Here is a 25,643-nt window from a genome sequence, read left to right as displayed (position 1 = left end):
TCAGGAGCCAGTTGTGTCAACAAGTGCTCATGGCTGTATATTTTATTCCCTAAAGACATGTTTTTAGGCAGCCCAGGTACTGAGGCCTCCAGCCTGAAGCAGCTGGAAACAGAAAACATCACAAATTTGTACAGTAGAGTGCTGCAGCAAGGCACCTCACCAAGTCTCCTCTGAGCAACTCGAGCAGCCCTGCTTCTGCTGTGGGGCAAAAGGAGACCAGGCAGCTCCTGCCCCACATCTCCAGCTGAGGAGTCCCAGCCAGGTTCAGCCCCATCCCCTGAAGCCATTCATCAGCACTGCTTCAGGCCATTCCAAATCCTCAAATCACTAGGCAGACTAGCTTCAAAAGAACAAAAAAAACCCTACAATCTCATTTTAAAAAAATAGAAATTCACACAAACAAGTTTCACACCAACACATGCCCATAACAGAGGTCACACCAGCACACCCATGTCCCTGTTCCCAAGCAGGGCAGGGGGTCACCCCCAACACCCTCCTCCCCAGGTCAGCAATTTCAGTGCCAAGTCTGTAAAGATGCAGTGGCCTTCATGGTCCAAACCAGGGCAAGGAGACCATCCCCCAGCCTTGCTTGAGGGTCTTCCCAACCCACACAGGCCTAGGGCAGAGAGAAGGTGTTTAATTTGACGATGAACATACAGCCACCCTACAGCAACGCAGGCCAGCACTCTTTCCTCCAGGAAACTTTCTTGGAATTATTTACACCGGGCATAGAAATGGTCCAGATTCCTCCTCTCTGTTCTCACTCCAGCTGGACATCCCAGATACCTTTCCTGCACCTCTCGCTTGCAGCTGCATCCAAGAAGTGCAATTCCACCTGATGCCCAAGAGCCCAACAGCAGCAGCAACCACAGAGCTCCGAGCAGGCCAGAAGATGAGAAAACCCTGTTTAGTCTGTATGAAATAGGAGGAAGGAGGAGTAAAACAAGGTGGGGTAAATCAGTCCAAGCATTAGCCAGAGGCTTGGTCTCCCATCAGCTTGTGGCAAGGCCAGGATTCTCCCCAGGGCAGCTCATCTCACCCACGATGCAGTGTTGGTGCTTTGCAAACAGCCCCTGGGCAGCGGTGGTTGCCCCCCCCCCCCGCGCAGTGGTGGTTGCCCATTGCTTCGTGCTCTGCCCTGCAGCCGCCCTGCCCAGCCGCTCCCCAGGAAGGCAGGGGCTCTCACTGCAGGAAAGTGTCCAGTCTGGCTTGGCTGCTGCTGGAGGAAGATGCGGAGGGAGCTGCAGACGCTGGCCTGGAGACGTTTTTCTTCTTGTTCTTTACTGCTAACGGACGGATTTCTGCCAGGTTTGTCTGGAGGTAAAACCGTCAAGGAAAGTAGAGACCAATGCCCTGGGGACACAAGTGATCCTGTACCTCCTGCAGACTAGCCTGAACCACAGAGCTGGGACCTAGCCATACATTTGCACCTAAAGAAAAAACCCCCTGCAGGACAGGCTGGGCTTTGCCCCCTACTCACAGCAGCAGACTCAGGCATGCTCCTGTCTCACCAGGACAAGAAAGGTTTCTCGTTCCTGTGCTACCCCTTTGCACACAAAACAGCGTTTAAGCTGTGTGTCAGAGCCAGGACACTGCCCAGGGAAAGGCACAGCAGCCAGAGCCTGCGGCATCCCGAGGCAGAGCAACCCCATGGGAAGAGCCCTTGGAGCAGCAAGTCCTCTTTAACTCACATGGCATCGTACAAACCTTCAGAGACACAAAAGCGGCAGAAACTAAACATCACGGAACTGCAAAGGGTCTTGAGCAGCCACTCGCTGCAGCACTGAAAGGCCTTTGAGAAATGAGCTGCCCCACCAGCCCTGTGTGAGAGGCAGCTGTGGGATGGCTGCTCACCTCCATTCACCTCCGCTGGCAGCACGGGCACATCTGGCCCCAGACATCTGGCTCAAGCATCAACCTGCCATTTGGTTCCTCCACCCTGAATCATTGAAGCCACAGGAGCAGCAGCTCAAGACTTCTCGGCAGGTCACACCTTCCAGCTGATCATTTTTCCTCTGCTTCAGCCTCCTAGTTTTCTACGAAGAGCAAAAGTCCCTCAAAACCAGGACCAGGAGCCAGAGCAATATCAGAGCCACACGTGCACCACACACGCCTCTGATGGCACTGCCTGGGGAAGGGCAGCCCCCACATGGGAGAGGGCACTGCTCCTGCGTGGTGAGTGCTGGGTGGGCTCAGCCCAGCTGCTCCTCACCCACTGTGATGCTGCCCACCAGGACAGGCACGGCAGAGCAGCGGTGTCCCACAGGAATGGAGGCTTTGGCTGCACAGGCAGCAGGCACACAGCAGGAAGAGGCTGCACTGCTACTCTGAGATCCCAAGGGTGTAGGCAGTCCCTGCAAATTGTACCAATTTCGAGTTGATATGCTCCTCTGAATGAGCTACCTCTGATAATGCTCTCAGCAAGCTCAGGTCTTTGATGTCTTTGCTGAGCTCAGACTTGTCCAGAGTCAGATAGAGAGCAATCTGATGGTTCCTCGAGGGTTCTAGCCCGTTTTTTGTTGACTAGGGGGCAGGACTCCCCAGGATGGCTGAGACCGAAGAGGAGGAACAGAGATGAGGTCCCCACAGCATCACTACTGCCATGCAAGCTGCAGGAAAGGATACAGGCTGTATGAACTTTGTTCTGCCTCCCAAGCCATCATATCCCATCCTCACCTAAGAGAGAAAGAAACAAGACTGGAGCAGCAGCACAGAGCCCTGGCTACCTCTCCTCAGGTTGGTTATGGGAAAGGGGGAGCTTTGCAGGCCACAGCTTCTGGGGAGGGGTTACCAGCACCTGGAAACATTCAGTACTTGTGCTAAGCCCTCGCCTTTGGAAAAAGACAAATCCAAGGGTATTAGTAAAGTTTGAATATCTTGAGAACTTGCTCAAGTAAGCTGAGCCTTCCAAGCAACAGCAAGGTTTAGGATTTTATCACTAGAACTAAGGAATATGAGGAAAACACCCAAAGCTCCAAGGAGGTGGAGGAACGAGACATGGAGGGCCGTTTAGTCTGCTGCCAGGAAGGGAACGAGCATCTGTCATCCCCGGAGCTCTGCAGGACTGGGAAGTAGCCAGGTCATGCTCCAAGATTTATTTTCCACACACTGTATGTGGCAAGGTAAGAGCCTCATTTGCTTCCTCCCGCAGGGTCACTTCAGGACAGAGGTGTGCAGTGCCAGCCCTCGACAAGCTCACCAACTGGACAGTCATACTTACAGTACCCGTGTTCTTGTGGGGACCCAGCAAGCTACCCGAAGAGGGCTTCTTGGAGACAACAGAGTTCCTGATGAATGCTGGCAAGAGTCCTTTAAGAGCATCATCCTCCAGATCATCCGCCCAGTTCTGTCCCACAAAATAATGAGGAAAAACTCTTTAACCAGCATGATCTGCTGAATTTAGTCCATACACAGGGAGCACTAACAATGCAGGCAGCTATTTAGGGCCATGGTTACTGCTGTACCACGTCAGGCCAGAGAACAGCAGCTTCAAGCCTCCCACGGAGACTCATGTGGAACAGCACCTGGGAGGCAGGACATCACACCCAGCAAGGCCAGGAGAACGTCCCCCTTAGGTGACCCCACAGCCTTTGTGGTCAGCCCCACGTTGTGTTTGCCAAGCATATCTGAGCCAGGATAATGAGCGAGAAGCACGTGGGTCCCCACCCTCCCTCTCCTGCCCGATTCCAGGAGGCCTGAGGCAGCAATACTGTGTTTCTAGGAGACTGTCAAGCAAAGCACTTTGAAGCATGTACTGTGGTTTTATAGACAGGTCGGTCTATGGTCACAGCATCTCCTACACGGAGAAAATGGGTCCTTCATCCCAAGCTTATTAACAGCAGAATCAAAGAGGTGATACAGAAAATCAAGATTAGTCCTTTTACCTCCACTGTTTCCTTCAGAACTTTCTTTGCCAGATTTACCACAGGAGACCTGTAAGAAGCCCAAGGAGCACATCAGCAGAGATTTATTATACAAGTGGAGCTGGCAAGGACAAACAAGGCCAAGCAAATGATGACGAAACTTGCAGCACACCATCAGGCAGCTGGAGAGCTATCTGATCTCACACAGCAACTTCCAAAGCAGCGAGACTTTCATCTCCTTTGGAAGCAGAAAGAGGAGGGAAAACTCACGGCTTTTTATTCAGCTTCTGTCTTTTTGCAGGGCTGAAGAGAGACTTGCAGGGCTGATGTTCAGGGGTGTCCATATCAAAAGTAGCATCTAGATTGATCTCATCGCTGTGGGCCGGGCGGTGGAGCTTCGGGTGCCGCAGTTCCACGGGAGCGGGGCTGCAAGGCCACGCACAGCGTCAGCCATCCGGAGGCCACTGCCTGCTCCCAGCAGACGAGAGGAAGGCAGAGCTGCACGCTACATGACTGAGTTGCAGGACAGCAGCGGGAGCAGGATCAGAGCCCCACTCTGCTCACAAGCCGAAGAAAGGACAACCCAAATCCCTGAGTTTATAGTCAATGCCCCAAACTACCGTTCACCCTCGGATAGGATAAAAGGAGAAAAACCATCGTGCTGCCAGACTAGCAAGTCTCTGCTTCCCCGGCTAGTTAAATTGTCAACTCTTACTTTGGACCTGCCGTCTACATCCTTGGCCTGTATCTGAGGATACACTTCACTAACCTTTCAAAGACCAGTCGACTGAGTGTCTCTCTGGTTACAGATGGGACCTTCAGAGTATCCTGCAGGATGTCTATCTTCTTCTTCAAACTCTGGAAGGAAAAGGGAAAGTAGACAGCAAGATAAGGGAAGATTTAATAGCAGATACTTTGCTTCTTTTCCATAAATCAGCATCAGGTGGAGCTCAGAGGTCAGGTAAATAAGAGAGGTAAGGTGGGCTGGGTAACCTAGTCACAGAGCAAAAGCCAGCATAACTCCTGGCTTTTCAGCTGCAGGCCATGGCCAGCTGCCAGTTACTGCAGACTGAGGAATGATATTCTCACCAAGATCTCCTTGTCCGCATTCTTCAGATCCTTCTGGGTGCTTTTTAACTCCTCCTCTGTCTTTTCCAACTCTGAAACTGTTCTCTGCAGCTGCAGAACAAATTCCCCCCCGAAGAGCAGAGTGCTGGTTACAACACGTAGGTAAGGAAGACTGCGGATCCCCTGCCAGAGCACTGTGCTCTGCAGCACATGCTACTGTCCCCTGGTTAAGGGCTCAGTTTTCCCGTGGCAGTCTCTGACCAATCTCTCCTGTATCAGAGCAACCGAATGCCTGTCCATTTCCTCGAGCTGCCTGCAGAGGGATCTCCAGGGCTGCTCGCCCAACACAAACCTTCCCACAGCATTTCCTCAAGCATTTACCCCTGACGGTGACAAGTTTTTCCCTGCTCTAACGCTTGGTGGCTGCATTCTGAATTCCTGCGGGATTTCGGACACACCAGAGCACAGGAATGACAAACCACAGCTGGAGGAGGGTTGTGCATCAGCAGTACTGGCACACGGACAAGCCTGATTCAACAGCGAAGCATGGCAGGATCTGGGGTCGAGAAGTGGACTGCTACCACATCAGAGACTTTTGTGGGTTCGGGGGTCTGGGCCAGCCCACAACATGCCGGTACAGTCAGCTCTCTGTCAGCCAAGCCCGGAGCTCTGAGTGCACTGACTCGCATCCCCCTGACCCAAGCTGGTGACTGTAGCTTGGCACTGACTCAGCCAGAAGCAGCCCAATTCTGGCAGCAGCACTTTGTCTAAGGGGTTAACTCCCCTGGGGAGCAGCACAGCAATCTGAGAACCCCCTTCTCCATTTGAGGGGACCACAGCAGCTATGGCTGAGTAACGAAAATAGGTCAAAGCCACCCACAGCCTCTCACTTTGTGAGCTTGGACATGGGGACACCTAAGGGAACACCTGCGCATTGGAGAGCAAGGCTAAACACACACTTTCCCTGGGGACTTGCTACAAGAACGGGCAGAAAGCGATTCCCAACCTGAGCTAAGAGAGCCCAGCCAGGCCTGGAGCAGGGGGAGCACAGCAACAGAGGCACGTCAGCAGCTCCGAGCTCTGCGCCAGGTCAGGACCAGTCCAGGCAGGCTCTGCACAGAGCCACCTGCACGTACCCACCGTGCTTTGGGAACCTCTCCCACCTGGAGAGGAGCCTCGGCCCAGTTCAGTCAGCTGAAGGCACAAGGCTGGGTGTGAGTGTGGCTGTGCCAAGCCAGGGCTAAGCCCTGCTCAACTGGTGCTGCCTCCAGACACCTTCCCACCTTTCCTAGGGGCCCGATTCTGCAGCAGGAGGGGCTGGCAGCTGAGCCAGCTCACGCTCAGCAGTGTGGCAGGGTGAAGGCAGTGCTGCTTCCAGAACCCAACGGAAGCAGTGGAGCACCTGCGTGCTGCTGCCTTCCAGTCCAGGCTCCCTGCCAAACTCTGGCTGTCTCTGCACATGCTGCCCCATCAGCATCCCCAGACTGCCCTCCTGACAACAGCCCATGAGCCGCTCACTCACCGCACTGTCTCACCCTGACCCAGAAACCCCAGCCTGATACTTCCACACCTCCCGTAGTGCTCAAGTAGTGCTCAGTGTGGGAGGGGTCCCTGCAGAGGGCTTGGGCCACAATTATTGACAGGGACCTACAGACCAGATGTCACTCTGGCGACTCACACTCTCCCTTTACCTTGCTGTTGACAGAAAACAGCTCCTTCTTCAGCTTCTCTGTCATCTCACTAGAGATCTTCCGAGCTTCCTTCAAGTTTTCATATTCCCTGCAAAGAGATCAGAAGAGTCACGCTGTTTGCAATAGAATCAAGCGAGAACTTCTCAGAGACAAGTCGCAACCCTTAATTTGAAGCTCTGCAACTGCAGAGCCACCAGAGAAAACCCAGGAGACACAAAGCCCTTTAGGGAACAGCGCTGAGCATACCGACGCTGACCAACAGCGTGTCAAACACACCGCTACACCACGGGCAGAACAAACCTGCATGGGATTCTATGCCTGAGAACAGGGCCTGAACAGATTTCACCAGCAAAACAGAAACCGGATTCAGAGACATTTCAGTTGCCAGTGGAACAGACAGACAGCAGAGCAGCCCCCATGCTGGCAGCAAACAGAGGACTTTGCTTTAAGTGACTTTTCAGAGGACTTCACACTATTGGCCATGCGCATTCATTCCCCGTTACACCACAGGGACACTTGCCCTCATTACAGCTTTGTATCAAAGCTGCAATTATTCAGCTGCCATCAGAAGGGCCCCAAAGAAGCTGTGGTTTTGCCCAGCAGGACCAGATGGATTTCCAGGTAGGGGAGGGTAGCACTGCAGGTTTCGCCTTGCCACAGTGCGCTCGAGGCCACAGCTGCACAGTGCAATGCAGCAGAGGGTACAACCCAGAGCCCCTCATCCCCTCATTTCCCACCGGGGCGCAAGAGGAGAACGAGGGAATAATCATCATCACCTCAGAGGTGCACTGACAACTCTGGAGATAGTTCCCATGGTGACATGCGTGTCACTACAGTGACAGCAGGAACGGTTCGGTGTGACAGGCTCCAATCCACGTCCCCAGGATCTGTCAGTCAAAACCCAGCGGAGGCCCAAACAGGTGGCAAGAGCCCCGCAGAGCCCATGTGCCTGCCCGTACGCGGCAGAGGGCTCTCCCCAGGCACACCCAGGACAGCATGAGCTGGCTGTGCCGAGCCCGCAGCACCTACTTCTTCAGCGAGACACAGTAGATCGCAAGCTGTTCCACGGCTGCCTGCCCAACTCCCATCTCTCTGATCATCTCCTCCACTTCGGGGCGCTGGCTCTGAAGCAACAGCTCAATCCTGCATGAAAAACAAAGTACCCTCAGCTCATGAGTCACGAACAGAGCTGGGGGAGAGACTGGAGCCCTGCTTCCCCCTGGGGAGCTGGTGCAGCCTGAGATCCTGCCGCAGACACTCTGGGTGTCAGGCCAGGGGGGAAGAGAGACACCACTGCCCCACCACAAGCCAGGCTTTTTGCTAGGGAAGAGTGGAACTAGGTGGATAGACTAGAGAAGGGGCAGCTGTACACAGATACTGCACATGGGGCCAACATCGCAGCTCTTGAACCCTATAGTCCTGTGGCTGACTGTTCCTGGGCTGGGATTCTGCCCCAACATCCTCTGATAAGAGGAATGGCATGTAGCCACGCTCCAAGCACTAGAGGTGAGGCCAGCCTGCACACAGTACCATGCCTTGCTGCTCTTTAGGGAGAGCAGCAGTCTGGAAACATAGCAGGGGCAAGAGTACAGACAGGCAAGGGCAGGCCTGCTAATGCAGCAGTTTCCAGCCTCACGGGTAAGACAACCCAGCAGATGGAGCTGGGTGCTGCAGCAGGTACGGCAGGACCCCTCCTTCCCTCTCAAGAAGGGGAGAGGCAGGCAGCCCAGCCTGCAAGGCCCAGGGAGAGCCCAGGATCTCACCGCTCCATGGTTTTCAGCTTGTTTCGCAGGCGGCGGGCCTCCTCCTTTGAACTTCTGTTATCCTCCTGCTGCTGCTCCAGGAATTTCATCTGCTTCTGCAGAGAAGCAAGCACACACAGACCGTTAGGAAGGCTCCAGGGATTGTTAGAGAAACATCCTGGCTTATGCGCACTGCGGGCAGCTGGGAACGTACATCGGCTCTTAATGCTATCGCCACCTCGGCAGCCCGGGATTACGGAGAGTTTAGCTCCCTCCCCACTGCACCCCCAGCCCTGCTCCCTGCACGCGCAGCAGGGTCTCAGCGCTAATCACAAGACCGGTCTAGCGCTGAAACCGCAGCGTTTCTGCGGGGAGCGTTCGCGGGGCTGCGCAGTAGCCTCCTGGCCGCAGCGACAATTTGTTTTTCAAAAGCGAAGGAGTCCACAGCAAGCAAACCTTGCTATGGCTTTCTCCTCCACACACAGCTGATCCCTTCGCTTTAGCCTCCCACTTCTCCTTGCCCTTAGCTGCTTAGAGACCTCAGCCAAACGAGACACCCACCTGGGCACTTCTCTCACCCACTCAGAGAGGCTGCGAGCCTATTGCAGCCATCACCCTTCCAGGCTCTCCAGCAGCAGGCAGCAGTAATAGAGAACCTCAGCAGAGCTGAAAAAGCACAGATCTGCAGCGTGGCAGAGGAAAGCTGGCCTGAACTAGCACCATTCCAAAACAGCTGCGTTGCCTAGGTTTGCGTGTGCCTGGGCACCTCGCACAGCACCTACAAGAGGCTCCAGGCCTGGTTTCTGCCCAGCACTGACTCCAGGGAGAGGCCTGGCCAAAGACCGTCACCTCGTAAAGCTCCCTTCCACACCAAAATTAAAGGATTTTATCCACTTCCTGCCACAGAAACCAAACCGCTGTGAAACTGCTGGGACTTCACAGAGGGACAGCGTTGCAGGCTCACGTGTTGCTCTCGCTTAAGCAGAGCCCATCTTTGGTTCTTCCTAACCAGAGCCCTCTACCCCTCAGATCCCCAAAGCAATGTTTCGTGCCAGGCTGGAGCAGAGTCCCTAGCCTCAGAGAGCCTGAAACAGCAGCAAACTCTCACACAAAGGTTCAGCAGCAGCTGACAGTGCGAGCAGAAGACAGGAACGGCTTGCAGCCTGCGGGCTTGACCTGCGTCGCAGCTAGTTAAGCCTATGTTTTCGCTGCAGAAGTTTAGTGCTTTAATCTTTAATGATGCAGAATGAGACAGTGCTTGGTATTCAGCTGGGAAACCTCGTACACCACAGAAAAGATACCTCCAGGTCCCTAATCCTTCTGCCCTGCCCAGCTTTCATTAAAAAGACTTAAGCATAGTCAGAGGGTTTTGTAACAGACAAGATAACCACAGAGCCTCCTCCTGAGATGCCAAGGCAGGAAAGCCAAGCACGGAGATGTTGAGTTGAGCAACAAACACCAGCTTCCACTGTCACAATTGTTCTACAGGAGTAGGGAGCAGCAGAAGTATCCTGTCACTGGTACAGCCGGGATCTCAGGATCATCTCTGGCATGGCCCAGGCTGCCTTTCCACCCAAGCAGACTGGATACAATCCCATGGTCAGACAAAGTTGTGCTGGCTCACAGCAAGGCCTATCTGGCATTAATTCCTTACTATATCTCTCCTTCTGCCCTGTGATAGCACCTGCCTGCTAGTGACAGGCAGACCTCCTGGACTGGTTACTCTCAGGAAGAGCCCAGCTGCAGGTGCCGCACAGCAAGATGACCCCACAACCCATCTACAAGCTCTCCCTGGGCCACTTGGCCTTGCAGGTCAAGGAACACAATGCAGTTTAGGCTACTGGGTCAGAGATCTTGGGAAGCACAGTTGACCCTACCCTGCCTTTCAGCCTGCAGCTCACGACCCCACCTGCCTATACCCCATCTTTTTGTGACAGGCACGTCATTGTCACACAGTGGAGACCGCCCGTCCCAGCCCACCACCAAGGCAAAGTTGCTCTGCTCACTACAAGACATCCCAACAAAGCAGCTCCTGCTGTTACCCTGTTCCACTCGCTGTTTACGCACAGAACATGACTACACCCTGAGTCACTGCACGCTGAAACACAACAGGAATATTTGATCCCTGGACTTCACACATTACTAACCTAACCAAAGGAAGGCCCTGGCAACAGAACAGAGACAGGAGAGTTAGCTGGATTGAATCCCACTCAGCTGAAGCTTGCAACTCCCCCTCCATATATTTCAGTTTGATTTCTCCTCCAATCAAACTAAGAAGCTAATTTTCCTTGAATCCCGCCTGGCCTAAACCCATTTCAGAAGAACATTCTACCACAGGGAGCCGGTGTTTCGGCAATGGGGCAGCGGGGCCAGTTCCCACTCTCGGTTCACACTGCTACCTTTATGATCAGCACTGCTGCTTCATTAGCAAGGCTTGGCCAGCATCCCCCAGGTTGGGCTGGCATCTCTCCCACCACGGCACTCTCTGCCTTCAGTATGCAGCAACGGGCCTGGCTTTTACGCCTCTGAATCACTCCCAAGTGGGGCACGCTCAGGACTTCGAGACCAGCAACACCACTTGCTTTGGATTAATAAAACCAAACAAAAACCCAGCTACACTGCCCTTCCATCATTGACATCAGAGAGACAGGAGTCTCGAGGCACCAGATCCAAAACCCAGCCAGCACCATCTTTTTCTTAGCAGGGCCTGCGGAGATCTTCAACAAAACTAACGTTGACTGTGCAACGGTTAGTGCTCAAGTCCTGCCAGGGATGGGAAAGGTACCTTGAGAGAGGAGCACAGCATCTCTGTCTCTCCCAGCACCTTCTGGAGCGACTCTATCGTGGCATTGCGCACATCCAGAGTGTCTCTCAGCCCATCCACAACAGCCTGGCATTCTCGCTTTTCTTTCTCTGGAAAAGAAAAAAAAAAGGAAAAAGGTCACGGCCCAGTAACCCAGACTTCAGCTGCCCCTCAGCAACAGGAGCACAACAACAGACATTGCTTGCAGTCTCAGGCTCCAGGCTGCTAGGAGTTGGCCATTCCTGCAGAAAGCCATTTCCCTAAGTGCTGTCTGCACCAGGGTCTGTACTAAGCAATTGCTTCTCCCAGTGCCAGCAGGCTTCAAGATCTTCTTTACTAAAGATAACGAGTTCTCTTTAATAGCTTTCCAGTGCCAGCCCTGCTAGCATTAAGCTGATGCATCTTAACTCTTGCCTGCTCTCAAAGCCGGGCTTGCACAGGGAATACTGTCCTGGAGTTACAATGAGCTGCCACGGAGCTGGAGAGCCGAGCCCTCAGCTCACCCTCTCCACATGGAGCCTTATGTGCAGGGAAGCCCCTCGGGGCCTGTCGGGCAGCTGCGTGCAGCGATCCACCATGCTGCTGCAGCTACCCTCTCCATGGCACCTATGCCAAAGGGCAAGAGGCAGTAGAGCAGAGCTCTGCTGGCCGCTGGGGACTTTGCAGGACATGCGACAGCTGAAGTAGATTCCCCAGAGCACCCGTTTGTTTGCAGGTCACAAAACTTTTGAGTCCCACTGTCCCCCCTGATGCAGGCAGCTCAGGAACAAAGCACAGGCCTCTGACCACCAGAGAGAATGTAGTAGAAAAAACCCCACCAGATTTCAATTTGTTTTGTTGAGACAAGGGAAGAACAGCTCACAAAGCAACAGGCACCATCAGGAACCGACAGACTTAAGCAGGGAACAGCCGGCATCACCGGACAGCTCGAAGCAGTTGGGTAAAGAGGGAAAGCTGCAACCCCTCAGTCTAACCCCACTGAGAGCAGGGTGAAATCTCCAGCTCAGCGTCTTCCGTCTTTGCTAAAATCATCCATGGCTTCAGCCTGGCCATAGCAGAGAGCAAATTAGTGCCTTTCCAAAAAGCTATTTCTCCTTGCAAGCTATCCAGTTTCAAACTGTGCCACCACATCCCATAGAAGCACGACCAGCAGTGCAGCTTCACTACTCAATCAGGCAGAGGAAGAGCCACGTGGGACCAGGGAAGAAGAGAGGAACGTATCCCAGCAGAAGCACAGAGGTGGCATGGGAAACATTTCTTTCTTAGGAAAGCATTTTTTCTTCATTGATCTCAATAACCCTTCCTCACCAGAGGCAGCACAGCCTGGAGACGCTCCTCTGCATTTGCAGGGACTCCACACCCACCAAAAGAGTTCGGGCTTCCCCCTCCTCCGTTCCCAGCTGCCCAGAGGCAGGTGGCAGGAGTCAAACCTCCCCATGCTGCAGGGATGAGTTCTCAGCTCATTCAGAGTGCCTCCCACAGCGCCTGCTGGGTCTGCTCCGAGCTCCGCGCCTCCAGAGCCATTTGCAAGCTGATCAGAGACTGGCAATTACAGAGCTCCTCTACAGCACGCAGCACAAAGCACATCTTTAAGCGAAGAATTTATACACAAGAACCACCAGAGAGCAGAGTGCCCACAGCAAAGGAGGCAGGAGGTGGGAAGGAGCTTCTCATTTCCAATACGAAAAGAGAATGGGACAGGGAACATCAAATCCAACCTCTACTCACCAGACGCCAAGAAGATGAGCGGGCCTTCGAGCAGTTTTTCTTGGATAACATCCTAGCAAGAATCTCAGCCACCTTCCCCAGAAGATCTGGCTCTCTACCAAGTCCCTAAACTCAACCAAGCTGGCAAGAGAACAGGCCTCAGAATAGAGACGTGCAGACCGTCCAATTCTGCTCTCAGGCTAAGGACTGAATCCTCAACCTACTGGCTATTCGTGTCTGTCTCGTGCACGCAGGGAAGGCAGAGGAAAGACGACTCTCGGGGCGTGGGTGAGCCCCCAGCATTCTTTAAAGATTATTTTTTTTCCCCTTCTGCTAGTGTGTCTTTGGATTTCTGTCACTCAGACTGACATTTTCCTTTCGCTGCTCATGACTCATGTTCTGATGACAGGCTGCCTACAGACGATACTTAAAACCCATCGACAAGTCTCCAGGGCTTTTGCTTTTCCTGCCTCCCTCTAACATCCTCTAAAATTAAAGATGGGAAAATGGAAGTGCGCACACTGAACTCCGTCTGCTCTTCACACGACACATGTGGCACTGCAACAGCCAAACAAATCCGAAGCCTTCCCACTGCTGCTTTTGGGCAACACTTTTACCCCCTCATCTGTTGGAGGGAACGAGCCTTTGCCAGATGCAGCTGTGAGTTTCCCAGTGAGCAAACCAAGGGTTTTGCTTTCAGCACGCCTCCTCCAGATATAGCTCTGCTGCACTTTTGGAGCTTGTGACTAGGAAAAGGGGCAAAGAAAAAATTGCATATACATCTCTAAAATTGCTGAGAGGTCCTCGGTTACAGCAGAGCTGGGCCAGGCTGTGGACTCTGCCTTTGTCTTACAAACCTTGTACAGCTTTAGGTGGTCTCACTTCAGAAAAAGCTCTGAAGAAGCTGCACCAGCAAAACAATTTACAGCCTGCACCATGCCCTCAGCTTCAGAAAGGGGTGTGCTCTGCACAGGAGGTCCTCAGGCCTGGGCAAGCCACCTGGCACAGGCAGAGCCCAGGACCTGCCCATGGTGGGCTGCTGATCCCCCGCAGGCAGTTGGAACTCACCTTTCATGGAGAGCTGAGCCTTCACCTTGTCCAGTTCATTCTGAAACGCAACACAGAAAACTCTATTAGGAAACGCCCCGCAAAGGAGCCTTCACCAGATCTTAAAAGGACCCGAGAGGTTTCTCAGCAGGACATTTGCACCAGCCAGGAGCTAAGAAGGGAACGCGGTAACAGCAAGCACCAGGCTACAAGTACTGTCACAGGGAATGCACAGAGCACCTCCAACTGGCATTTTTCAGGGGGAGAAGAGAAGATCCCAGTTTTGTCTTAGCCTTGTCAACCTTGTGTTTCTCACACTGTCAGTCATCTTGTTTTAGCTGAATAATTTTGGAAGGCTCTCAGGGAAACACAGGAAATCAGACAGGAACAATTTTTGTAACGTTTTACCTAAACAAGGCAATAAGGCAGGGATGTTGCCAGACTAACTGGATTGAGAGTTGCTTTGAACTGAAGTGAACTTTAATCAGGTGCAGGTGAGAGGCAGGAGGGCACATCCAAACATCTGAAAAGGTAACGAAGCATACAGTCAAAAGGCACCAGCTACCATTCTGACAGACGCTAAAGTCACTGCAGTTCAGGATGCTGGTATGAGCTAAGAGCTCAAACGGCCGTAAACAGCTCACCGATAAACCAATCCATACCAAACGCAGGGCACATAACATCTCCTGGGCGCCACGGGGTCTGGGGAAGGTTAAACGTTTGTAACATCTTCATTAAGGATTAGAAAGAGACAGTAAATCCCCCCCATAGTTTTAAATTCTGGATAATGGAGTGATATGACTTATGAACACTGGCAAATAGCCAAAGGAAGTATAGCGAGGTTACAAAGAAGGGCAATATATAAATATATATGTGTGTGTATATATATACCCCCAAAAAAATAGAGAGAGAAATACATACAGGAAAGAGTCAACAGAAGATGACTTAAAAAGCTGTGTTGGAGAACTGCAGAGGAAAGCACATAACAAGTCAGGCAGGAACTGCAGTGGAATAAAACCACAACAAAATGCCAACACAGTCCTGAAGCAGAGCACACAAATCTGTGCAACCCGGAACGCCACATGCAAATCTGAGCTGAGAATAGCACCACCAGTGACCACGGATCCGACAGGACCGGAGCAAAGCTCTGCTAGTGACAATACAGGCAGGAAGGAGAATATGGGATGTAAAGCTCAGTAAGCAGAAGGGACTAAATGCAAAGCCTAGCAGAGCTGACCCCTGGGGGGGACAACAGCTGGAGGGCTGACATGGAATTAACTCTGCTGCAGGAACTATTCTGGAGGAGCTTCCTCAGAGTCCTATTCAGGAACGATTAGTGAGCTCACAAGATGTGCTAATTAGCATGATAGCAAAGAAATACCAGGCTACTGCGGACAGCTATGTAACATTACCTCATTCGTCAACTTAATCTGAAATCCCTCATCCTCCACCACAGCTCCTAAAGGCTGCTCCCAATTTTCACTCCTCTGATAGAAGCTCTCCTCTCTCTGCCAGCCTCAGTTACAAGACCACATTTTCCCAAGATCAAACGAGTCTATCCTGACCACAAGCAGACAGCCGTCCTCCCAGGCTTCTACCCTTCCCAGCAGGTTTACAGGGAGGAATCCTCATCCTCCTCCTGCCTCCTTTTCACCAAGCTGAAAAGCCAAAGTCTCCTCGTGTCCCTTGGAAGAAGGGCTCTCCACTCCCCACATCACAAGCAACTGGAAGCGTCAGTTTCCAGACCATCTCACTGAGGTGTTACACCCCAAAACTCACACCTTTCCTGCTCTGGGAACAGCCACACGGAGACTGTTCTGATCACTGAGGACCATCTTTAAGACTGATACAGGATAAATCCAGGCCAAGCACCCAGAAACACTTGGACATGTTGCAGCGTTCAGCCTGTGGTCTGCAGCTTCTCCAGGGAACCATGTTCCCTCCAGTGTTTCCATTGAAACTGATGTCCAGTGGTGGGAAGCAAAGCAGACCCAGCACTCCTTTGACCATAAACATTTCAGAGCAGAAGCAGGAGTGAGGAATAGCACCAAACTTGATTATTATCCAAAAGATAATTTGGGTAATCCTGCAACAACAGGAAGACGTTTCAGATTATGAAGGAGCTCTTCCAACCACTCATAACTAGGTGCACGAGACTGGTACTCAGATGAGCATCCCAAGCTCATCTCCCCAAGACAAGCAGACCACAGCTACACTCTCTGCCTTCTAGCACATTGAAGCACACTCCCTTTTCCCAGTCTAACCTTTTCATGGCAGGAGGCCAAATCCTCATTTCAGGACATCTGCGAGCTGCACAGATACATCTCCAGCTGATTATGCACCCAAGTACCACTCTATACCCAGGCTCTGGAAGGGACAGGCAGTGGTTGGCAACAAACCCTGGACTTGGGGGCTTTTTCAGGCAAAATCACTCCTGGCTGAGGACGTCATCAATTCCTTTCTCAGCCTTTAAAGAGCCTGGGGATGGCCCACCACATGTTTGCTTTGCTGAACTGCTGCCCAGGCCAGAGGCAGATACCCCATCGCAGACAGAACTCAGTCTAGATGGACATTAAATCCAACCAGTGATCTTAAGGTGCTCCGTGTCCTCCAGAAACAAGGCAGCACGCAACACGGAACTGGTGACAAACCAGCATCAGCCCAGCAGCAACCTGAATTCGCGCAAGCGGCAGTAAACACCCATACAGACTAAGTACACTAATCTACACGGAAAATATTTGGTTCTCTCCTGTTGGATAGTGGCCCCAGCACCCTCACTAGGAAAGCTGCGCACTCCAGGCTAGATGTTGCTCTGACAGCCACACAACAAACTTGGTAGGAGCATAAGTTACCATCAAGCTACTTGTGCAGGAGCAGCTCCACCATCCTGCTCTGGAGCCAGGGAGTTCTTCAGCACAGCCTGCCTGGAGGGGAAGGCTGGGGGAACCCACCTTAGATCCTCAGGTGGGGGTGAGAGGGAACAGAAAGCTTTTCTAGGGCAATTTTCTCCAGTCAACCCATTTCTGAGTCACTCATCTGTTTACACTTGTGAGAACAGATCTGAATATGTACTAAAGGAATGTTTATCCGCTCCCAGCCATTGCTTTCCTTCTTCAAGTGCCCAGAGATGCTTTTTCATTTCCTCAGCACACAGACTTCGGCCTTCAGTTTCTTTATTAACCGTCTTCGAGAACGACAGTGCTACTGACATTACAGTCTGGCTGGCTTTATTTTAAAAACATACAATATACATATAGCATTGTCATGGCAACTGCTAATTATGGTAATCGCTGCACATGCTGATTCTAAACACAAGAGGGTACAAGTGTCCCATTATACCAAGGTCAACTGGCCTGTCAACCCATTACTTTTTTTTGGAACAGATAACTCCAAGACATAAGGAGCCATGCCTCATCCAAACTAAACAGAGGAGGAGAACAAGGAACAGCCACTCTGCATTCATGCCTTTGCATCCTCAGCTCTCCAAACCTAAGGGTGGCACTTTGAGAACATCACCCAGCACTCCAGCTCCAGCCAGGTTCCCAGAAGGACCCAGCCTCAGCACTATCTTCCACTGCTGGTGCAGCTTCAGGCAGTCCCTTTCCTAATTTATCTTGGAGAACCAAGACTTTATGACCACCCTGTCCCAATTCCTTACAGTCTGTGCAAACAAACTCACCTGCACAGAAGTGAGGAGATGGCACTTCCTTTAACAGTCCCTCCTTTCCAGAGAGTTTAGCAGAGCTGACATGCAACCGAGCTGCAGACACCAGCAGCAACTCATTGCATTTGGGATTTTCCTTCTCCTGCCTTTTAGAAAAGCTCTGTAGTCTCATCCCCAAGGCTTTGAGACCCAAGAGAGAAGCAGTAGTTGGATGTTTATTTAATGCTGCTCCAGAAGTCTTCCAGGTAAGGTGACAACCAGAAGGAAGAGCAGTGAAGCAGAGGAGGCTTCTCGAATCACCACACAAGATTTGGTCGGGAGAACTCTAACCCACCACATGGAGACTTCGTTACCACAGAGCTGAGACTGGGCGAGGACCAAGGGGGAGAACAGAGACAGGCAGGAGACACGGATGTGCTTCAAGTCTGAAAGCTGCACCGCACAGCAACCACCAGCTCAGGAAGCAGCTGTTGGTAGAGGACTGGCAGCTCAGACCACGCTTCCAAGATGCTGAAGCATCACACAACGGAAAAAACACCCAGTCAAATTACCTGTAAGGTCTCTGCATCTGGTGCTGCCTGCTCCTCCAGGGCAACATCAAAAAATAGCTTATTGATGATGTGTCTTTTGCTGACCTAAACACAGGAGACAGAAAAGGTGATGGGCACAGATATGGAAGCACAACGGATATGGAAGACAGATGGAGGGGGAGAAGGTATCATCTTGTCTCAAGGCCATGAAAGGCAAGTCAGATCACGTGCTCAACGCCATTAGCAACCATGCTCTGCTTTGGCTCGTCAGCACAGCAGCAGACCCCCTGCTCACTTTTGGGAGCACGACTCAAGCCAAGCTCCTGAGCCGCAGCAGAAAAAGATTCAGGCATTTCTGAATCAAGCGCAGTCTGTTCTCTGGCAGCTAAGGCCCAAGCAGCTGACGCTGAGCTAACATGATGCCAAATCCTAAGACAGAAGTACGTGCAGCTTTCTGCAGGCAGAAGGTGCTGTAATTGAATTTGATAGCTCTCCACACCTCCCCATGCAGTTACAGCTTTGTGTTTTAAGTATTATATACAGTCATGACACCAGCTAATTGCATAGTTACTGCTACATAAGATGTTATTTCGCGATAACTCCATGGTAACCCAGAGATGTAAGAGGCAGTGAAGAACAGAGGGAATCAACAAGTCAGGGAAGGAACAAGGGCCAGGACCTTGAGAGGAAGAAAGAAGCACGAACACAGAACAAGCCGAAGCTGCAGCTGGCTAAAAACCTACATCTGAGCATGAGGTAACATCTCCTGCAGCCACTACACACCAAGACCTACTGGCAGCATCAGGCTGGTGCCAAAAGGGACTTCAAAGATGCTGAGGTCTCGATTAAGCCACTGAAGCCCCAAGCCTTGGCTTCCCATCTCAGGAGCAGGGCATACCCTTCCTTCCTTCCCTCCCCAGCCTTTGCTTTTCTCAATGAAGGGCCGAGCGCTGCAAAGACAGCACTCAATTTAAGGACCACATGCAGCAGAATGGGCTGCTTTCCTGAAGGCAAGCAGCAGGGTACTCTAGAAACACAAGCCAGATGTCCTGATTAACCCCTTCCAGCCCTTTCTATCATCATGCCAATACTTACTCAGCCTAAATAAAAGCCATGAAAACCCAGAGACCCTTTCTAGAGAAGCTAAAACATGGACAGGAGCAGGGCACCCTTGGACCTCGCCTTCCCATCAGAAGGCTGGCTGAGGGGAGTGCACCCTCTAAGCCTTTGGGGAGTTATTTTTGGGGAGACAAAGCTCTCTCCACTTCGTTCCATGAACTTTTTCCTTGTGTCACCGCTAGCCCAGACCACGGCTCCTCAGTACCATTTAGCAGAGCATCGTGCCATAGAAACGCAGAGGTGTACAGAGGTGATGGTTTTACCTGGATTCTGCACTGTGGGCAAGTCCGGCTTGGTGCTGTGTCAAACCACTGGATGAGACTGAGAAAGGAAAAGAAAATATAGAGTGAATCCTTAAAATCCAGGAGCGCTGCTCGCCGGGGCCACCCCCCAACTCACCAGGAGACAGCAGGACGCAACTCCTTACAAACTAAAAGCAGAAATGCAAATGTTTAGTCCAGAGGTGCAGCTAACGAGAAAGCCATATTCCAGCACATGCACTCTACCTTCACCTCCGAGACAATTCCCAGCTGAATTTAGTGTGCCAGCTTATCTTTACCAGGGCAGAGTTTTTACAGAGCTCAGATCTCCCTGGGAGAGAGTCTTTGAACAACTGGAGCTTCGCAGGAGTGAACGGATCCACACACAGCGTGGCACGAGAGCTGCTACATCAGGAGACGACAGCTGAGAGATTCCCAGTTTGGTCAGCTCCAAAAGGTGCCACTGACACCAGACACGCACCGTGGAGCGAGGGAGCCTGGGCCAGTCTCTGCTCTGAGATGATGAATGCAAACCTGTTGGGCTCCCCGGGAGAGCTACTAAAAGCGTTTTGCAACGAAGCCATCACGTCACACAGAACGGTTTATTTTTGGAGCAGGGTAACAATCTGGAGCTGACAGGTTACCTTTGGAAGCTCTCCCTCCTCCGTCGGTTGTTAGGGGAGAAGGAGCTCGAGCTGTGCCGCCGGTCAGGAAGCGACCATCGCACCTGCGTGCGGCGGCCCCTCGCCGAGTTGGTTGGCCAAGGAGAAAAGCACCCGCTCCCTCCCCACACACGGAATTTATTTCCTCAGAAGGTTTCCTTCCAACGCAAAAACTCGCAAAACAGTTCCAGCAAAAGCATGAAACCGCCTGGGAGGCTTCGCTCCCAATCTGACACCGCTCCTTCCAGAGAAACACCCCGTGTAGGAGCAAGCCGCTGGCACCGGCCCGCCCGGGGGACGGAGCGCAGGCAAAGGACCGACAGCACGGCCGAGGCTCCCGCGGCAGCTTCACGAGCCCCTCTAAACCCCTGCGAAGCGGAACCGCTGCGGCTGCCAAAGCGCCGGGGCCTCCGCCGGTCGGCGGGACGGGGCAGCGCCCTCAGAGGGACGCGGCAGGACCAGAAGCGCAGCGGACACGGAGCGGCCCGGCGGGGCCGCCGGAGGAAACGGCTGCCGGCGCCGGCCGCAGGCTCGCCCCGCCGGGGATCCCTCGACCCCGCGGGGCTGGCACCCCACGCCGGGCAGCGGCTGCCGACCGCGGCCAGAGCCCCCGCCCGCCCCACTGCCCCGGCGCGCGGCGCTCACCAGGCGCGGTGGAACGTGTGCCCGCACGGCACGGCCGCCACGTCCCGCTCGTTGTCGAAGAAGTCGGAGCAGATGGTGCAGTGGGCCCGGATGGGCATGGCGGGGGCTCGGCGGCCACGCCAGGCCGGGCTGGGCGGGACGCGGCCCCGGTACCGGGGCAGCCGCGCGGCGCCGTCCGATTCAAATCCGGCCGCGCTCCCGCCGCTTCCGGCCCGGCCCGGAAGTGACCTCAAGGGGCGAGCGCGGGCCCCGCGCCCCCTCCGGAGCGGGGGGCGGGGCCTGAGGGGGACGCGCCGTGTGGGCGGGGCCGGCCCCCCCCCCCCCCCCCCCCGCCCGCCGCGCCCGTGTACCCTGAAGCCTAACGATGGCAGCCGGGCCGCGAAGCTCCTTCCCGGGGGACGGCCGGGACGAGCTGCCGCCAGGACCGCGCTGCCCTTATTGCCTGGGCAGGAACGTCGCTTCCAGCCTGCCCGGGCGGCCCCGCCTCGCTCAGCCCTGGCGGGAAGGACGCAGCACGCCGCCAGCGTGCCAGGCGGGCTGCCGGGACCCCGGGCCCCACAGAGAGACCGGGCAGGCGGCGCTGGTGCTGTCTCAGTTTGTCCTCAGCGGGGTCTTTATTTGCCAGAGATACAGCGGCGGGGACGGGGGGCGGGGGGCACGTGGGGCGCCGGCGGCAGCCGCAGGCAGAGCCGGCCCTGCAGGCATGCAGCTGCGAGGGCGGGGAGGGGGGGAAGCGGGGGAAGGGGGGGCCATTTGGGATCCTCCAGACACGACGCGTGGGGGGGCCGCGTGGCTGCCCCCGAGTGGGGGGCGCCCCGTGCTCCCTCGCCCCCTGCAACGCGCCCCTCCCAGGGCCCCGGGTGGGAGAGGGGGTGCCGGGTGCTCTGCCCGAGGGCGCCCCCGCTCCGTCCCGCACGGCCCCACCTGCGGTCCCTAACATGCACGCGTGTCCCGGGGGGCCACGCGCGACGCCTCCCCAGCCCTGCGGGAGGGGGTTGGGGGGCTGCCCCGTATCTCTGGGCATCCCCGGGGCGGGGGGACGGGACGGCGGCGGGGGACAGACCGAGAGAGCGGGAGTGTGGGGACAGACCGACCGGCAAAGCCACCGGGGGAAGCCGGGGAGGACGGGCTCCATGCAGGGCTCTGCCCCGCGGCCGGCTCTCCGGCGGGGCACGTAGAAAAGGGGGCGGCAGGCGGGGGCGGGAGTGGGGGGCACCATGCCGGGGGTTATGTACAGAGGGGGGGCGCGGGGGCCACCGCCGCTCAGCCGGTCTGCTCGCTGGGGGCCTCGGTGGTGGCGGCGGCGGTGGCAGCCCCGTCCCCGTTACACGTGGCAGCGGGCGGCGTGGCGGGGGCCGGGGGCTGCTCGGTGGCGGGCGGCGTGTCGGGGGCCGCAGGGGCCGCAGTGTCCGTGGCGGTGGTGGCGGCGGTGGCGGCGGTGGCGGCGGTGGCCGGCGCTGGGGTCGGGGTCGGGGTCGGGGCCGGGGCCGGGGCCGGGGCCGTCTCCGTCTGCTCGGGCGCCCGCAGGCGTTCATGAGCGTGGTCACTCGCACGGCTTTCTGCGGGGGGAGACATGGGGGGTTCGTGGGGCTGGGGGGCTCCCCTGCCCTCGGGTCCCTCACCGGGGCATCAGGTCCCCCACCAGGGATGCCTGCTGGAGGCTGGCAGGGTGGCAGGGGGTGACAGCCCACCCCCGAGGCCGACAGCCCTGTGATGGCGAGGGGTGTGGGAGGGTGAGCTCGGCCAAGTGGGGAAACTGAGGCACGGGGCACCCTCACCCACCTTCCACTTGGCCCGGGCAAAGTTCTTCTCGATCTGGGCGCAGACGCCGTCCTTGATGTTCTTGTCGGAGGCGGCGTTGCCAGAGATCCTGGGGAGGTGGGGAGGGGTAAGCAGCCCCCGCAGCCCCCTCAGCCCCCCACCCACCCCTGCCGCCCCTCACCACTCGTGGGAGATGGCCTCCTCCGCAGTGATCCGCTGGTCCTGCTCCACCTCCATCAGGCGTGTCACCAGCTCCTTGGCTGGGGGCACAGGGTGGGGATGTCAGCGCCAGGGGGGGACACAACGTGGGACCCCACATTCCCCCCCAGTGTGGGGCTCACCCGCCTGCGAGATGTCGTCCCAGTACGGTGGGTCAAACTCGTAGTCCCCAGCCAGGATTTTGCGGAAGAGGTTCTTGTCATGGTTCTCGTAGTCATCCTCGTCTGCTTCCTCATAGAAGGGGGGATTCCCCGAGAGGCTGTGGGGTGGGGGGGCTCAGCCCGATCCATGGCCCCCAGCCCTCCGTGGCCACCCTGCCCTTGCCCCGCACTCACAGGATGTACATGATGACTCCGATGGCCCAGCAGTCCACTGGCCGCCCATACCGCTGCCGCCCCACCACCTCTGGAGCTGCGAGGGACAGGAGAGTGGCCCTGCCCTGGTGTCCCCAGTGCCCCAGTCCCTCGCCTCCAGGGTGATGGGGAGTGGGACAGACCCACCCAGAGCACCCAGGATCAGTCCTGGGGTGATGGGGAGCAGGAGGGACCCACTGGGAGCACTCGGGTTTAGCCCCAGGGTGATGGGGAGGTGGAGGGACCTGCCAGGAGCACCCATGACCATCAGGCGGGACCTGATGGGAGCCCCCAGGACCAGTCCCCAGGGGGGAGGTGGTGAGGATCAGCAGGGACCTGCTGGGACCCCGACAGTCCTGCGCGCCCGCCTGGCTGGCTCTCACCCACCCAGGTACTCCGGGGTGCCACATGGCTCCTTGATGAGCCCGTTCTCCAGCTTAGCCAGGTGGAAGTCGCTGATGACAATCTTGGAGTTCTTCAGGCGGTTATAGTACACCAGGTTCTCCAGCTGCCAGTGCAGGGGCCATGAGCACCGGGGCGGGGGGCACACCAGCACCCACAGGTGCTCCCACCCCCCTGCCACCTACCTTGAGGTTCCTGTGGACAATCTTGAGTGAGTGCAGGTAGGCGACAGCCTCCAGCACCTGCCGGATGACGTTGCTGGTGTCCCTCTCCGAGTAGTAGCCCTGGTCCAGGATCCAGTCGAAGACCTCCCGGCCGGTGGCCCTGCCAACAGCAGCTCTGCCAAGACCCCCCCACCCCGGCGAGGGCAGCCCCAGCCACCCCCTCCCCCCACTCTCCCCAAACTTACAGCTCCAGGAAGATGAATACTCCTTGCGGGTGATGTAGACGTCCACCAGCTGCAGGATGTTGGGATGCTTCACCCTACAGAGAGATGGGGGTATGGGTGGGGGTCCACACTTCGGCCAGCAGTGCGGGGACTCCCCCCAGTCCTGGCACTCACATTTTGAGGATGATGATCTCGTTTTTGGCCGCCTTCCGTACTTTCCGCCCGTCCCGCTTCAGAAACTTCTTGCAGGTGTACAGCTTCCCCGTCGTCTTCTCCTTGGCCCGGAAGATTTCACAGAACTCCTCCCTGGAAGGGTGCCCACAGCCGTCACCCCCCCGGGGACTGCTGAGCTTGGGGCACTCGGGTGGTCCCCAGACCCACCAGCATCCCCCCCGCATCCCATCGGGAGCAGAGGGGGGAAAAAAAATGGCAGTGTGAAGGAATCAACACGGAGTAACCAAATTAATAGGGAAGGGGGCAAATTTGCTGATTTGAAGCCCCCTCTCCATGGTAGCCGGGGTTGGACCTGCTGCAAAGCTGCCCGTGCCAAGGTGGAAGAGCCGCATGCCCCGACATTGATGTCAGCGCTGTGGTTGGGAAGGAAGAAGGGGAGACGTGCCGGTCGCCCGGGGATGCCGCAATATTTCTGTTCTATTATTAACGGTGCTGAAGCCCATCGGCCGGGCAGGAGCCGCGGGGGCACTCGGCACTGCCGAAATCCTCGTGGCCGCTGCTCTGGGTGCAAGGGAACCGGGACTCATGGGCTTTGGGACAGGCTGCTCGGAGGATGAAGCAAAGCTCTGGGAGCACCCCAAAAAGTCCCTACTGACCCCCAGTACCACCATGCCAGGTGTGACCCACCGCCAAGCGGTCCTGGTGTTTCGGAGGCCGACGGAAAAAATTCCTGGGAGGTGTTTTGGGGTCAAACCACTCACAGTGGGTCTGAGGGCTTCATTTCGTGAAGTGTTTCCTAACGGGTCGCCCAGCACAGGAATAAAAGGGGTGAAGCAGCAGCCCCTCCCTGCCCCCCCAAATGCCGTCTGCCTTTTCCTTTGCCGGAGCAGAGCCCTCCTGCTGCCCGGAGCGTGCAGGGGAGCCGGGATCATGCAGAGGAGCTGGGAGCGTGCAGAATTGCTGCGATCCCCACAGATCCCAGGGGTAGGCGGGGGAAAAACGGAGAGCTGCCCAAGCTGCCCTCCTCAGAGCCGGCAGTGAATACCCCCACACGCTCACCAGCCACCCCCAAATGCGCCCTGCCCGTCCCAGCCAGGGACCGGCATCCCCGCGGGCAGCGTTGTGCCACTCCTCAGCCCAGGGCATGCAGGTGGTTGGGGTCCCCGGGGCACCCCCAGGACCGGGGAGGGACCAACTCACGTTTTGATGACCTGGCCCAGGTCATATCTGTCGGTCACCTCAGACGGCTGGTTATAATCTTTCTTGTCTCCCAGTGTCACACAGCCAAACGGCATTGCAGGGCCCGGTGCTGCCAGGGCAGGGAGAGGCGGTGAGTGCCCTGGCACCGCCAGCTCCCCTAGAGCTGCACTGGGCCCCCGCCCTGAGCCGCGCTAGTTCATGTAAAACCTGACGAAGCACCGTGGCTGCTCGTCAGCGAAGCCGCCACGTGCCCATCCCCGCGGCGTCCAACCGCTCTGCCTGGGCTCAGGCCACCAGCACAGCCACGAGCCGGCCCCTCTGGCCTTTGCTTGTGGATTGTTAATG

General features: G+C 55.7%; 2 protein-coding genes across 2 annotated transcripts; both read right to left on the bottom strand.

Moving 5' to 3' along the window:
- Positions 1-1,182: 1,182 nt before the first annotated feature.
- TRAIP (TRAF interacting protein) lies at positions 1,183-20,899 on the bottom strand. The gene is made up of 15 exons (XM_086619147.1): positions 20,802-20,899; positions 19,498-19,555; positions 18,137-18,220; positions 13,943-13,982; positions 11,150-11,277; positions 8,386-8,480; positions 7,652-7,765; positions 6,623-6,710; positions 4,953-5,042; positions 4,633-4,721; positions 4,134-4,289; positions 3,885-3,933; positions 3,221-3,346; positions 2,626-2,676; positions 1,183-1,314 (listed from the first exon to the last, which is right to left on the bottom strand). The coding sequence occupies exons 1-15, from the start codon at positions 20,897-20,899 to the stop codon at positions 1,183-1,185; spliced, it is 1,398 nt and encodes a 465-aa protein (XP_086475273.1).
- Positions 20,900-22,064: 1,165 nt separating this feature from the next.
- On the bottom strand, positions 22,065-25,393 carry CAMKV (CaM kinase like vesicle associated). The gene is given in 12 exon segments (XM_086619281.1): positions 22,065-22,333; positions 22,336-22,360; positions 22,584-22,671; positions 22,744-22,822; positions 22,904-23,040; positions 23,117-23,192; positions 23,522-23,642; positions 23,722-23,860; positions 23,946-23,961; positions 23,964-24,019; positions 24,099-24,230; positions 25,299-25,393. Coding segments are annotated over 12 exon segments (1,233 nt in total).
- Positions 25,394-25,643: the final 250 nt, after the last annotated feature.

Source organism: Tauraco erythrolophus, chromosome 12 (assembly GCF_009769465.1).
Source record: "Tauraco erythrolophus isolate bTauEry1 chromosome 12, bTauEry1.pri, whole genome shotgun sequence".
In the NCBI taxonomy this organism is placed as follows: Eukaryota; Metazoa; Chordata; class Aves; order Musophagiformes; family Musophagidae; genus Tauraco; species Tauraco erythrolophus.
The sequence above is the reverse complement of the archived record's forward strand: the minus strand, read 5'-3'. Positions and strand labels throughout refer to the sequence as shown.